This window comes from Microcaecilia unicolor, chromosome 5 (genome assembly GCF_901765095.1).
Source record: "Microcaecilia unicolor chromosome 5, aMicUni1.1, whole genome shotgun sequence".
Taxonomy (NCBI): Eukaryota; Metazoa; Chordata; class Amphibia; order Gymnophiona; family Siphonopidae; genus Microcaecilia; species Microcaecilia unicolor.
Window position 1 is genome coordinate 103,301,832 of NC_044035.1, and position 14,667 is coordinate 103,316,498.

The 14,667-nt window shown below is 40.8% G+C and overlaps 1 protein-coding gene across 2 annotated transcripts in view; it reads right to left on the reverse strand.

Annotated features, from left to right (window-relative positions):
- The window catches only part of HERC4 (HECT and RLD domain containing E3 ubiquitin protein ligase 4), a 164,104-nt gene that overhangs the window by 22,106 nt on the left and 127,331 nt on the right, over positions 1 to 14,667 (reverse strand). Inside the window, exons 21-22 of one of the 2 annotated variants that reach the window (XR_003942136.1) lie at positions 10,761 to 10,843; positions 8,746 to 8,933 (exon numbers count right to left, since the gene is read on the reverse strand). Coding sequence is in view for 1 of the 2 variants with exons in the window: in XM_030203132.1 (XP_030058992.1) it covers positions 8,750 to 8,933; positions 10,761 to 10,843 (267 nt within the window). In the remaining variant the exon portion in view is untranslated. The remainder of the gene's footprint in view (positions 1 to 8,745; positions 8,934 to 10,760; positions 10,844 to 14,667) is intronic. The other variant, XM_030203132.1, reaches the window with a different exon arrangement.

The window sequence follows — 14,667 nt, forward strand, 5'->3', positions numbered from 1 at the left end:
ATGGATGATGTCAATGAAACTACTACTGGACTCAGAAAAAGTTCACAGCAAGAGTTTATTGATAAAAACTGGACTCGACACGAGTCGTGTTTCGGCCGCTCTGGCCTGACTCAGTAGTCCCTAAAACAATACGCAACAATTAAATAACAACATAACTTAAATGAATATTTAAAAAGATACAAAACAAGTAAATGACAACTTAACTTAAAAATTTACTTACAGAAAAAGACACAAACTGATATATATATAGGTCTGATATATAAACATATTCAGTGAAATGAGAGTTAAAAAATTACACGGAAAAGGCATTCAATATGTATGTAACATCAAATGATAAAAATGTGTTACATGAAAAAGGCACTCAACCTACGTGTAGCATTAAATGGCAAAAATGTATTTGTTACATAAATAATACATAACATTTTTAAGTTAAGTTGTCATTTACTTGTTTTGTGTTTTAAAAGGATTTCCATGTGAGCGGGGCACTGCACACTAGGGGGGGGGGGAAGGGTTAGTGGGGGATGGGGACTGCTTCATAGCAGTAGATAGGGAGGGGCCCAAGAGTGGTGATCTCCCCTACAGTTTAAAATAATGAGATTTTCAGGAGATGTAGTGGATTTGGATTTCTCACAAATATTATAGTTGGCACTTTAAATGATCATTGTTTATTGCGATGTAAACTCGAAGTGAAGCTGGGGTGAAATGGAGGATGGTTTGTGGGGAATGCATTGATATTGATTGCTGATACCTGCTACGTTGAAATTTTGCTATGTTCTTCAGCACATTGGTATTTTTTATATATGTTCTAAAATAGAGGGGTGGGGGGATAGAAAAGTTAAAAGTTTGATGACAAAACATATTATTTGTTTTGATCGAGCACACTGTTACCTTTGAATCTCTGTATCTTCATATGGCTAGAATGTTGCCTCTGAAATGTCATCAATAAAATTGTTGAAACATAAAAGAATTTCCATGTAACTTCTCGAGTGTCCCCAAGTCTTCGTACTTTTGGAATGAGTAAAAAAATGATTTGCTTCTAGTCGTTCTACCCCACTGAGGATTTTGTAGACTTCAATCATATCTCCTCTCATCCGTCCTAACCTCTTTAGCCTTTCCTTTTCTACTTCTGCTATTTCTTTTTTGAGATATGGCGACCAGAAATGAACCATGGAACAATACAAAGGCATTATAGTATTTTCAGTCTTGTTCACCATCCCTTTCCTAATAATTCCTAGCATCCTGTTTACTTTTTTTGGCACATAGCTGTGTGTCCTTAAAAACTGGCAGCCCAGAAAGCTGCTGTACAAAGTTAAACCGGCTCTGAAGAGTAACTTTGTGCATGTATATGTCAGTAACAGTCAGTACTTCTGTACATACTTCTGGTGAACGTTTATACACACAAAACATAAATGGAGGAAAAATGTTTTCCTGAAGGCGTAGCTGAGGTAATTTTATAAGCAGGCACTTGAGCACGTAAACACTGTTCTACTTATTAAAAGTCATTTAGAAAATCACCTTTGAGATGTCCATACTACACCGAATATTTCCTTTAGGTTTGTTATGGGAAGAAATTAAAATCATTGTTTCTCTTCTGCAATACAATTGTGTAAAAAGACACTATATTTAATGAGATATATCAGGTTATTTGCTCCTTGAGAGAGAATGATGGAATACATCATGGGGGAACCTTTATAAGCTTTTTTTGTGCATAGAATGCTATGAAAGTGTCTTAAGTATATGTATGTAAAAAAAATAGATAGGCAGTCTACCTTTGCATTTGTTTACCTGAAATAAATACAGGGGTTCCCAGGCTAGAGCTTGATTTATGTGTGTATTTTACAAAGTATGCATAGAGGTTGAAAAGAATTAGACCCCTTTTCTCAAAACGAACTCTAGTACTATCCCAATCTGACTACTGTAACGCAGTGTATGCAGGAAGCAAGGTCAGGGTCATAAAGAAACTACAAACTGACCAAACACTGCCACAAGACTTGTACGTAACGTCTCATGATTTAACAAGGCATCACCACTCCTTTACCTATTACACTGGCTTCCGATCAAAGCCAAATTATGGGCCCTGTTTACTAAGCTGCTCAAGCTTTCTAGCGCACACTAAAAATTATCGAGTGCTAATATAGAGACACCCAGAGAAATATAATGGGTGTCTCTATCGTTAGCACACGCTAAAAGGTTAGCGCGCCTACAGTGCGGTTTAGTAATCAGAGCCCTATGTTTCTTTGCATCCAAATTATCTGTGGTATGGCCCCTTACTATATGCTCCCTTTGATTGACCTCTCTACGTGTAATTCCATCCCTGGATCAAGAGAATTCCTAATTCTCCATCATCCTAATTGTAAAAAGATTGTTTACAAAACAACCCTCTCCGCCGACGTCTCCTATCAATGCACAAATTGGTAGAATCTTCTTCCAAGGGCTGTTAGATCTGTACATTATTACAGTTGCTTTTGCAAATTATTAAAAACTTTTATTTTCAAAAAGTTCCTGCAACAATATAATGGAAGACGGGAATAACCACTTTTGTGCAAAATGCTGTTTCAAACTTTATCCTGTATAACTGCTTATAATTTGATGTTTGTTACACAATATAACCTTGCAAAATAATTCATAAACTCATTTTTGTAAAGTTTCACATGGCCGTATGTAGATTTACTCAACACTTTTTCTTTTTAAGAAGATTTATAACTATGATATGTATGTATTAAATTGTCTGGATTGTAAGCCACATTGAACCTAATATTGGTGTCCTTTTAATAAGCTGCAGTAAAAGTGGCCTGCAGTAGGGCTCAAGCTGGGCTATTTTTTACCACGTCTAGGAAAAAGGGCCGCAAAATTGACACGCTAAAATTAAAACCAGCACACGTCCATTTTCAGCTTGAAACCTTAGCACTACCCATTGAGCTAGTGGTAAGGTCTCACGTGCTACCCACATGGTAAGCATGCAGTTCGTGCCAACTGCTGTTTACTGCTGGGTAGGCACCCCGCGGTAGAAAACAGAAAATATTTTCTACTGCGTGTTTTTGGTGTACACCAAATTCAGAATTACCACCCGGGGCATGTTTGGGATAATGTGGGATACAAATGTCATTATAAATAAATTAATTAATTAATAAATACACTCTCAAAGCAGGTGTATCTTTGTGCAGGATATGCTCCTTTACAATGGCACTTTTGTGTTTACTTGCCTTTATAAAATAGGCCTAACGTATAAACATGTTGACTGCATAAGTTAAGCAGCATGTTATACAATTAGCCTGTATCCCCCGGATTCCATATAGGACGGCTAGTGTTCCGTGCGGAAATATAAACATGTTCCATAACAACGCACATAACTTAATTGGCTTAAGCTAATCAGCACTGATAACTGCACTTAACAAGCAATTATGGGGTCCTTTTACAAACACGCGCTAGTGGTTATAGGGTGCACTAATCATTAGAACACATTAAACACTAGCGACGCCCATAGAAATATATGGGTGACTCTAATGTTTAGCGCGTGCTTAATTCTGTAAAAGGACCCCTATGAGTACTAATTGGCAATAATTAGAATTTAAGCGCACAACTCACTAAGCGTATTCAGCAACGTACTGCACCTAAATTCTAATGCGCACAGTTCAAAAGGGGTGTGGCTATGAGCGGGGAAACGGGCATTTCGTGGGCTTTCCAAAATTTACACACTTAGTTATAGAATATGGCCCAATGCACATAAATCTATGTGCAGGGAATTATGCGCATTTTCGTTGGTGTAAAAGGATGCACCTACTTTTAGGCACTGTGATATCAACTAAACGTATTCTATAAACCACGCTTAATCTAGGCGCTGCTTATAGAATATGCTTAGGCGGAAATGTTTACCGCGCAGATTTTTTAGGCACCTTATACTGAATCTGACGCTATATTTTTTATTTTTGTTACATTTGTACCCCATGCTTTCCCACTCATGGCAGGCTCAATGTGGCTTACATGGGGCAATGGAGGGTTAAGTGACTTGCCCAGAGTCACAAGGAGCTGCCTGTGCCTGAAGTGGGAATCGAACTCAGTTCCTCAGTTCCCCAGGACCAAAGTCCACCACCCTAACCACTAGTGGTCTTAAAAAGGAAATCAGGTAGCTAGCATGGTGATGTAGCTGTTATGGAGATCAGGTTTGATAGCAATATACATGAAGCTACTTCTGGTGTGACCATCCTATTTAGATATCTCTGACATAGGGACTGCATAAAAACTGCCAAGACATAACATTACCTGTTCATCCCTTCAGTGCTTTAAATATTTCCCAATTGGTATTGGGATAAACTTGTAATGCAGTCACTGGCAGAGGTGGAAGCAATCTTGAACTAGTGGATATCTCCAACTAAACTTAATTACCTCAGCACTAATTTATGCCATATGGTACTTTATAGAAGGGAATAAACTGATACATAATAAGTGGATAATTTTCTACCAACCACCATTGTCTTTTTACATTCGTTTATCAATAATGGGCACAATTTTATTTAAACTCTGATAAAGGACATATATTGATTTTAAATTATGAAGACTGTTGTGGACTAATATTGCAATTGGATATTACTCTTAGCCATAAAAAAGAAAAAAAAAAGAGAATTACATATTGGTAAAACTTGTTTAAGACGCACCCCCAATAGCTGCATCACTGAGTCTTCATTTGGTGTATAAGGCTTTTTATGACTCAGGGCCCTGTTAACTAAGCCGCGTTATAGGCACATGAACATTTGTAACGAGCGTTAACTGTGTATGTGCCTACAATATCCCTATAGGTGCCTACACAGTGCGCACGCTAATTGTAGGCATGTTAAAAAAATTAACGTGTCCTAATAAGCAGGGCCCTTAGTTATGCATGCATGGCATGTTTTGGAAATAACAATAGTGTTGATCGCTCTATGGTCAGCCCAGCTCTTTTTGCCTTTATAATTAAACATTTAAGTTTGTAAATATAATTTTTTTTTTTTAAAATAAGATACCATTTTTGTCAAGACTGTTCTATTAAGTTTACAATTGTTCCAACAATTTAGCTATCAGTAACAAAAGTAAACATCTGTGCTCATCCTGGCAAAACTCGGTACCACTTAAATATTTTTTACGAAATCTCACTTAGATGTTATCGCTAATTACTACTCGTATCACAGGTATATACATATTTTTATGATTATTTAAAGATTCTATAGTGATTCTGTATAATAATGCGATTAAAACACATAAATTTGATACTTGCTTCATGTGTCAAATTTCATAAGCTTTAATTCTTAAACGTTTTTCAAAATCTTAACAATAAGATCCTGTTTTTAATTACATTTTTCAGACAGTTCATGCTACCGTCTACATATTAAAAACTGTTTATTATTATTTTTATTCACAATGAATGAAGCTAATGAAGGGATAGATGCACCTTAGATATTGATTCATTCAGTATCGAAAGATACTTCATTGATATAAGTCTATTTATATTGATGCTGCATCTTTAATTACAACAGGCTGCAAATATAAAAGCTAAAGTATAATTTCTTTGTTTTTGTAGAATACTTGAATACGTAAGATCTGTGTATTACAAGAAGGATTGTATGATACAACTTGCCATTTGATAGTATTTTATATATTTTTTTCTTAATTTTATTTGTTTATGCAGCTCCACACCATTTTAAAATAATCTCTATGGGGCCCTTTTACTAAGCTGCGTAAGAGTCTACGTGCACCCAACACGCACCAAAATGGAGTTGCCGCCCGGCTACCGTGTGGCTCTTGCGGTAATATCATTTTTGGTGTGCGTCCAAAACACGCGTCTACACTACCACAGGCCATTTTTCAATGCGCCTTTGTAAAAGGGCCTCTATATATCTTAAGATGAACGTCTATTTTAATCAGTATATTAAATTGTTTTATATTTCATGTGTCTTTTATGTATGTTTTATTAGTTCATCATTCAGTTACAAAGTTTTAACAATTTATTTTGTATATGATTTTATTTATGTATTTGTATGCATTTTTTCTCTGTTTTAAATTTGTTTCAATATTTATATGTATTCTATGCAGACCTCTGAAGCAAGCAATACACCAAAACAGGGTCTGTGTTGGGTCATCAATAAATTTGCTTCTATTATCCTACTTCATGGCCCACTTCACTTCTTTTAGTTGTTACTCATGCTGTGTTGTTTCTTCCCTCTGATTTGGTGTTATAATTTACTAAGCCATTTTTAGTGTAGAAATAGACACATACAATTGCCCGGAGATAAACATACATAAAAGTAGTGCTACTGAAGTGCAACTTAGGGTTAACATATGTCCGGATTTAGCCGGACATGTCCTCTCTTTGAGGACATGTCCTCTTTTTGAGGGCATGTCCGGGCAAGCGAGCGGGTTTTGCCAACCTGCCCACTTGTCCGGATTTCTGGACAAACGGGCAGGCTGGTGGGCGGGCTGTCCTATAGGACGGCCCGCCAGCCTGCCCGTTTGTCCAGAAATCCGGACAAACGGGCAGACTGCTAGCCTCCCCTCCCCCTACTTACTACTGCCCTGGTGGTCTAGTGACCTCTTCTGCCTTCGGGGCAGGAAAGAGCCCTCTCTTTCCTGCCCTGAGCGCTGCCCTGCATGCATCCTTCCTGTTCGTGATCTCGGCGCCGATTCAAAATGGCCGCCGAGAATTGAAGTGATCTCGCGAGACTTCAACTCTCAGCGGCCATTTTGAATTGGCGCCGAGATCACGGACAGGAAGAATGCATGCAGGGCAGTGCTCTGGGCAGGAAAGAGGGGGCTCTTTCCTGCCCTGAAGAGGTCACTAGACCACCAGGGCAGTAGTAAAGTAAGGAGAGGGGGGTGACGGGGAGGGGAAGTGACGAGGTGTGATAGGGGGAGGGGAAAATGTGACAGGGGGTGGAGCGAGGGCGTGAAAGGGGGTGGAGCGAGGCCTGCACTAGTTTTGGCATGTGAATTTGGTGGGCGTTAGGCCACTTTTTACCATGGTGGGAAAAAGGCCTTTTATATAATGGCAAAAACAAGCAGACCAGATGAGAAGGTCAAACCAAATGTTTACTGAAATAACATGAATTCAAACTGCCCTAGTGCAACTCTTATTTTTATGTGGTATACATGTAGGTGTTCCCAGGGCTGCAGAACTGGGGTGGATTTGCAAGATACACGACTATGTTATAAAATATACATGTACCTAAGCAAACTTGGGGCCCTGTTTACTAAGCCGCACTAAAGGCTAACCATGTAGATGCTCATAATATTCCTATGGGCGTCTACACAGCGTGCACTAAAAACGCTACCATACCTTAGTAAACAGAGACATTAGCCTTACTGCAGGTATAATATTGTGCAGGAGGTTTTGATGAGTCAGTTTTATAAAAGGCACACACAGGTGCTGATGTTGCCTTTATAAAACAGGTGCAGCAGATTCTTTTATATCTTCTACAGCCTATATGCCCTATGACAAAATTACTTTTCAGGGGGTAATTTTAAAAGGTATCCATAGGTAAAACTGCAGTTTTACAAGCAGAAATTGGCTTTTATAAAACTTCTCTCCTGACATGCCTGTAGTTATGCACATATACTCTGTATGTAACTGAGAGAAGTGTTCCTGGGGGCAGGGCTGACATTTATGCACATATTTTTAAAACACAAGAACAAGGGTAAGGGGTCAGGATTTGATATACTACCTTTCTGTGGTACAACCAAAGCGGTTTACATATTATACACACGTAGTTTCCCTGTTTCTAGTGGGCTCACAATCCAAGTTGTTTTTTTTTTGCTTTTTTAAACCTGGTGTAATGGAGGGTTAAAAGAATTGCCCAGGGTTACAAGGGGACGCAGTGGGAATTGAACCCAGTTCCCCTGCTTCTCAATACTAACCATTAGACTGCTCCTTCACACTAAATACACTGGGAAGTCTGTGCGCACTAAAGAGCAGGAAGGGGTGAGCAATTTCCATGTGAGAATTTTCAAAGAAAGTGAAAGGGGATGGGATTTGATATACCACTTTTCTGCGGTTACAATAAAAAGCATAGACGCTTTCCTTTGAAACACAGTGTAACTTATTCACACATTTGGGGCTAGAGTCTATATAAGGCACCAAAAAAAGTGTTATTCTACAAACTAGCTTAGTTAGGTATGTATTACAGAATAGAGCTTTCACCTGGGAGTCATGCCTAACTTTAGGTGTGGCCATTTGCATCAACTAAAGCATTCTATAACAACTGCATTCATTTTAGGAACGCCCCCGCTACACCCATGACCCTCCCATTTCTGTGTCCCCATTTTCAGATGGTGCCTAAATTTACGTGCAAAAAAATGCCAATTAAATCTAATTAGTGCCAATTGCTACTTGTTAAAAAGCCAATTATTGGTGATAATTAGCTCATTATTCAATTAAATTGCACTCTCAATTTCTGGCTACTTTTACAGAATAAGGGGGTTGATGCATAAGTTAGGTGGCATGTTTTATCAACAGAATAGAGTGGGATTTTTTTTTTTTTTTTTTTTTTTTAAGTTCCGGCACTATGACTGGGAATTAAAACCCCTATAACAGTCCAAGTTCATCAACAAATTGTTTAAATCATTAAAGAAACTCTATGACAAATAAACTGTAGCTTAGTGGCAATAATTCTCCCCTAATGGAGCATATGTTATCTTAAAAAAGGGTCCCGATTTTGCATTTAAATTTCAAGCATGTTTCCGTTTTACATTTATTCTTGAGAAAGAACTCAATACTGCTACTTACTTTTTCCAGTTCCATCCAGTCATAATTTGTGTTTCCAATCACCATTGCTTGAAGTTCATTGGGCTGAAAGAGCTGAAGAACTTTACCGCCACATACCTTGTGAAAGCCTGCATGAAATGCATCAAATAGGGAAGCCACGGATTTATTGAATATATAGTCCACATAGGCTTCTACATATTCCTGCCTGTAAATTTGGAACAAAAAATAAAACAGTTTTACATTGTACAAATGTCTATCTTAAAAGTTGTTTGTTGCTACTTTACGCTAACATTTATTAAAATACAGCAAAACAGCCAGACTTTCTTATGAACAATTTTGAAAGCCTTTTATCCAGGTAGCTGTATGAAAAATGCTCTCACTCATTCCACCTGAAATTATGTGTGAGGTTCCATATGACCAGTACCTTTAATCAATGGGAGGCATTCCTGGTGTCACGTTTAGAACAGGGGTAACAAATCTATGTGCTTCGTTTGTCAGCCAAAAAAGCAGATACACAGACTGTGGGTCCTTTGTACCCATGGGCAATTTTAATTCCAGTGTTATATACTGCATTTTCCCAAACAGGTCCAAAGAGGATTACAATCAGTGATTAAAATTACAATTAATATGACTTTTGGCAAGTGACCCCTTTATATTTAAGATTCTATTGGAAACCCATTAAGTTTTGAATTCAATTTAAATTGCTCATTTTGACACAAATCTCTTTATAGAAATATGCCTCCATATTTCAGCTCCTTGATTATTCCAAATACACCTGCTAGGTCTCCAAGATCAATGTCCCAACAAAGATTGGCAGTTCCACCGTTTTCAGAGGCTTGCTGGGCAACTACTCAGACTAGGGCTTTCTTCTGGGCAGCCCCTGCACTTTGGAATCAGCTTTTAGTTGACCTTAGCGTCAGTGAATCTTTATCTAAATTCACAAAACAATTGAAGACCTATTATTTTACCCAGCCATTTGGTATGTCTGACCTTTTGTGAAATTCAGGGGAACAGAACTTATTGATTATTTAAATGTTATTAATCATTTAATGTTTTATTAATTTATGCTTGTTGTATGTGGGTTATTAATATCTTGTTTTCTATGAATGGTTCGTCTTTCCTATATTTTATGGAGCTTCTTTCTAGTTTTATGCTTTATGGCCCTGTTTACTAAGCCATGTAATAGGTGCGTTAGCATTTTTAATGCTCGTTAACAGTGTATGTGCCTACAATATCCTTATAGGCACCTATACAGTTAGCGAGCACGCTAATTGTAGGCATGTTAAAAATGCTAACGTGGCTTAGTAAACAGGGCCCTTAGTTTGCAAACCACCAAAATCATTTGTGGCATGGCACGGTATAGTAAGTTTGTATTAATTGATAACCAGAAAGGTTCCAACAGAATGCAAAATGAAAACATGGAATCATCAATTATCAACAAGAAATGTCAAACTCTAAAACAAATTATAATCAACAATATGATTATAAGATTAGAAAACAAAAATCAAACATATCAAAATAAGAATCAAACCAAACAATAAATTAAATTATAATTTTAAAAAAGTCTTTTAGATAGAATAGTTTTGAATATTAAAAATTAACAAGGGCAACATATAAGCTGGTGCTGGTTTGAAAATTGCTTTCAATAAATAGATTAACAATGGAAAGAAATTGGGGCTTAAAATTTGTAGACAAAAAGGAAGTGGAATTGTGGAGCCAGAGGAGGGGGCAGGAGCAACAGAAGAGTTGCAGGACTAGACGGCAGAGTGATTGTTCTCTGTTCTGCTCCAGGCTCACACATCCCATCCTCTTTGCAGTGAGGGTACGAAGCGCTCTGGACTCTGAAAAGAAGTGGTGGAACTATGTTCCAAGCCGTTCCCACAGAAATTAAGCCCTGGAAACAATACAAAATTAACTAAACAATTAAACATGAAAATGATCATCAGTTTTTTTTTCTTGCACTAACAAAAATATTTCTTCTGCATAATCAATTTGTCAAATTTGCATAAATTATTTTTTGAATAATACTCACTTGTTTTGTTGGTTAACAAGGGTGTTTTCACCATTTGGAATGAGTTCTTTAACTTCTGTTGCACCAAAATTTTCCACAGTAATCTATGAAAAAGTGTATTAGAGACCAATTTACTAGTGAAAGCATGAAAATTGCCATACATAGTGGCATTATTTATGTTACTGCATCACATATGTTGAAACTCCACTCAGCCACTTCACTTTTCTTTAAATTACACGTAAAAATTATCAAACAGTGAAGCTAGATGAAAGGAAAAACCTGATATGCTCATACCACCTACCTGCTCTCCCTCCCCCATCGATTTAAGCTGCAGAGCAATAAAATAAAGTTTTCCCAGCAGATAGATTTCTCAGAGTTCCATTAACACAGTCCAAAATAATCCTCTTCCTCTATAGATGGGGACAATACAATTTGTAGGTAAATGAGCGGCCTTCATACAAAGCTGTCCCACACTCATCTGCCTGAGTTATGATTTCATAATAACCTGAAAAACAAAATAAAAGATCTGCCTTGCTAAACCTGGCCCCTATCAATATTTCCTTCACCCTTTGTTTGTATAGATATGCACACACACAAAACATTCTCCCTTGTCATTATGAGGGTAATTTTCAAAGCCATTTCCACAGATAAACAGTGGTTCTGTAAACCTGCCTGCCTTATATGTGACTAAAAGTATGAATGCAATACTGTTCTCGGAGTATTTTTACCTGCTACAAGGGGAAGGTGCTCCTGGGGGTGGAGGCAAAGTAGGATTTGGAACTATGCATGTACTTTTGAATTTTCAAAAGAATGTACAGCGAATGATACATACCTGTAGCAGGTGTTCTCCGAGGACAGCAGGCTGATTGTTCTCACGACTGGGTTGACGTCCACAGCAGCCCCCACCAACCGGAACAAAAACTTTGCGGGCGGTCCCGCACGCAGGTCACGCCCACCGCGCATGCGCGGTCATCTTCCCGCCCGTGCACGACCGTTCCCGCTCAGTTGAATGACAAGCAAAGGAATGAGCAAAATGCAACTCCAAAGGGGAGGAGGGAGGGTAGGTGAGAACAATCAGCCTGCTGTCCTCGGAGAACACCTGCTACAGGTATGTATCATTCGCTTTCTCCGAGGACAAGCAGGCTGCTTGTTCTCACGACTGGGGTATCCCTAGCTCTCAGGCTCACTCAAAACAAGAACCCAGGTCAATTGAACCTCGCAACGGCGAGGGCATAACAGAAATTGACCTACAAAGAACAACTAACTGAGAGTGCAGCCTGAACAGAATAAAATCGGGTCCTGGAGGGTGGAGTTGGATTCAAACCCCAAACAGATTCTGCAGCACCGACTGCCCGAACCGACTGTCGCGTCGGGTATCCTGCTGGAGGCAGTAATGTGATGTGAATGTGTGGACAGATGACCACGTCGCAGCCTTGCAAATCTCTTCAATAGTGGCTGACTTCAAGTGGGCCACTGACGCTGCCATGGCTCTAACACTATGAGCCGTGACATGACCCTCAAGAGCCAGCACAGCCTGGGCGTAAGTGAAGGAAATGCAATCTGCTAGCCAATTGGAGATGGTGCGTTTCCCGACAGCGACCCCTTTCCTGTTGGGGTCGAAAGAAACAATTGGGCGGACTGTCTGTGGGGCTGTGTCCGCTCCAGATAGAAGGCCAACGCTCGCTTGCAGTCCAATGTGTGCAACTGACGTTCAGCAGGGCGGGTATGTGGTCTGGGAAAGAATGTTGGCAAGACAATTGACTGGTTAAGATGGAACTCCGACACCACCTTTGGCAGGAACTTAGGGTGAGTGCGGAGTACTACTCTGTTATGATGAAATTTGGTATAAGTATTATGAGCTACCAGGGCTTGCAGCTCACTGACTCTACGAGCTGAAGTAACTGCCACCAAGAAAATGACCTTCCAGGTCAAGTACTTCAGATGGCAGGAATTCGGTGGCTCAAAAGAAGGATTCATCAGCTGGGTGAGGACGACGTTGAGATCCCATGACACTGCAGGAGGCTTGACAGGGGGCCTTGACAAAAGCAAGCCTCTCATGAATCGAACGACTAAAGGCTCTCCAGAGATGGCTTTACCCTCTACACGATAATGGTAAGCACTAATCACACTAAGGTGATTCCTTACTGAGTTGGTCTTGAGGCCAGACTCTGATAAGTGCAGAAGGTATTCAAGCAGGTTCTGTGCAGGACAAGAACGAGGTTCTAGGGCCTTGCTCTCATACCAGACGACAAACCTCATCCACTTAAAAAAGTAACTCTTTTTAGTGGAATCCTTTCTAGAGGCAAGCAAGACGCGGGAGACACCCTCAGACAGACCCAACGAAGCAAAGTCTACGCCCTCAACATCCAGGCCGTGAGAGCCAGAGACTGAAGGTTGGTGTGCAGAAGCGCTCCGTCGTTCTGCGAAATGAGAGTCGGAAAACACTCCAATCTCCACGGTTCTTCGGAGGACAACTCCAGAAGTAGAGGGAACCAGATCTGACGGGGCCAAAAAGGCGCTATCAGAATCATGGTGCCGTGGTCTTGCTGGACGTTCAGTAAGGTCTTCCCCACCAAAGGTATGGGAGAATAAGCATAGAGGAGACCGGTCCCCCAATGGAGGAGAAAGGCATCCGACGCTAGTCTGCCATGTGCCTGTAGTCTGGAACAGAACAGAGGCAGCTTGTGGTTGGTCTGAGAGGCGAAAAGGTCCGCCGAGGGAGTGCCCCACTCTTGGAAGATCTTGCGTACCACTCTGGAATGGAGCGACCGCTCGTGCGGTTGCATGACTCTTCTCAGTCTGTCGGCCAGACTGTTGTTTACACCTGCCAGGTATGTAGCTTGAAGAAGCATGCCGAACTGGCAGGCCCAACGCCACATCCTGACGGCTTCCTGACACAGGGGGTGAGATCCAGTGCCCCCCTGCTTGTTGATGTAATACATCGCAACCTGATTGTCTGTCCGAATTTGGATAATTTGGTAGGACAGCCGATCTCTGAAGGCCTTCAGTGCGTTCCAGACCGCTCGGAGCTCCAGGAGGTTGATCTGAAGATCCTGTTCCTGGGGGGACCACAATCCCTGGGTGTGGAGCCCATCGACATGAGCTCCCCACCCCAGGCAAGATGCATCCGTTGTCAGTACCTTCGTGGGCTGCGGAATTTGGAATGGATGTCCCAGGGTCAAATTGGTCAGAAATGTCCACCAGTGCAGCGAATTGCGGCAACTGAGGGACAGGCGGATGACATCTTCTAGATTCCCGGTGGCTTGGCACCACTGGGAAGCTAGGGTCCATTGAGCAGATCTCATGTGAAGACGAGCCATGAGAGTCACATGAACTGTAGAGGCCATATGACCCAGAAGTCTCAACATCTGCCGAGCTGTGACCTGCTGAGACGCTCTGGTCTGGGAAGCGAGGGACAGGAGGTTGTGGGCCCTCGCTTCGGGAAGAAAGGCCTGAGCCGTCTGTGAATTCAGCAGAGCTCCTATGAATTCCAGAGATTGGACTGGCTGGAGATGGGACTTTGGGTAATTTATCACAAACCCCAGCAGCTCCAGGAGGTGAATAGTGCACTGCATGGACCGGAGAGCCCCTGCCTCCGAGGTGTTCTTGACCAACCAATCATCGAGATACAGGAAAATGTGCACTCCCAGCTTGCGTAGGTACGCCGCGACCACCACGAGGCACTTCGTGAACACCCATGGGGCAGAGGCGAGCCCAAAGGGCAGCACACAATACTGAAAGTGCCGTGTCCCCAGGCGGAATCTGAGATACTGTCTGTGGGCTGGCAGTATCGGGATGTGAGTATAAGTGTCCTTTAAATCCAGGGAACATAGCCAATCGTCTTTCTGAATCATTGGTAGAAGGGTGCCTAAGGAAAGCATCCTGAACTTCTCTTTGACCAGGTATTTGTTCAGGCCTCTCAGGTCTA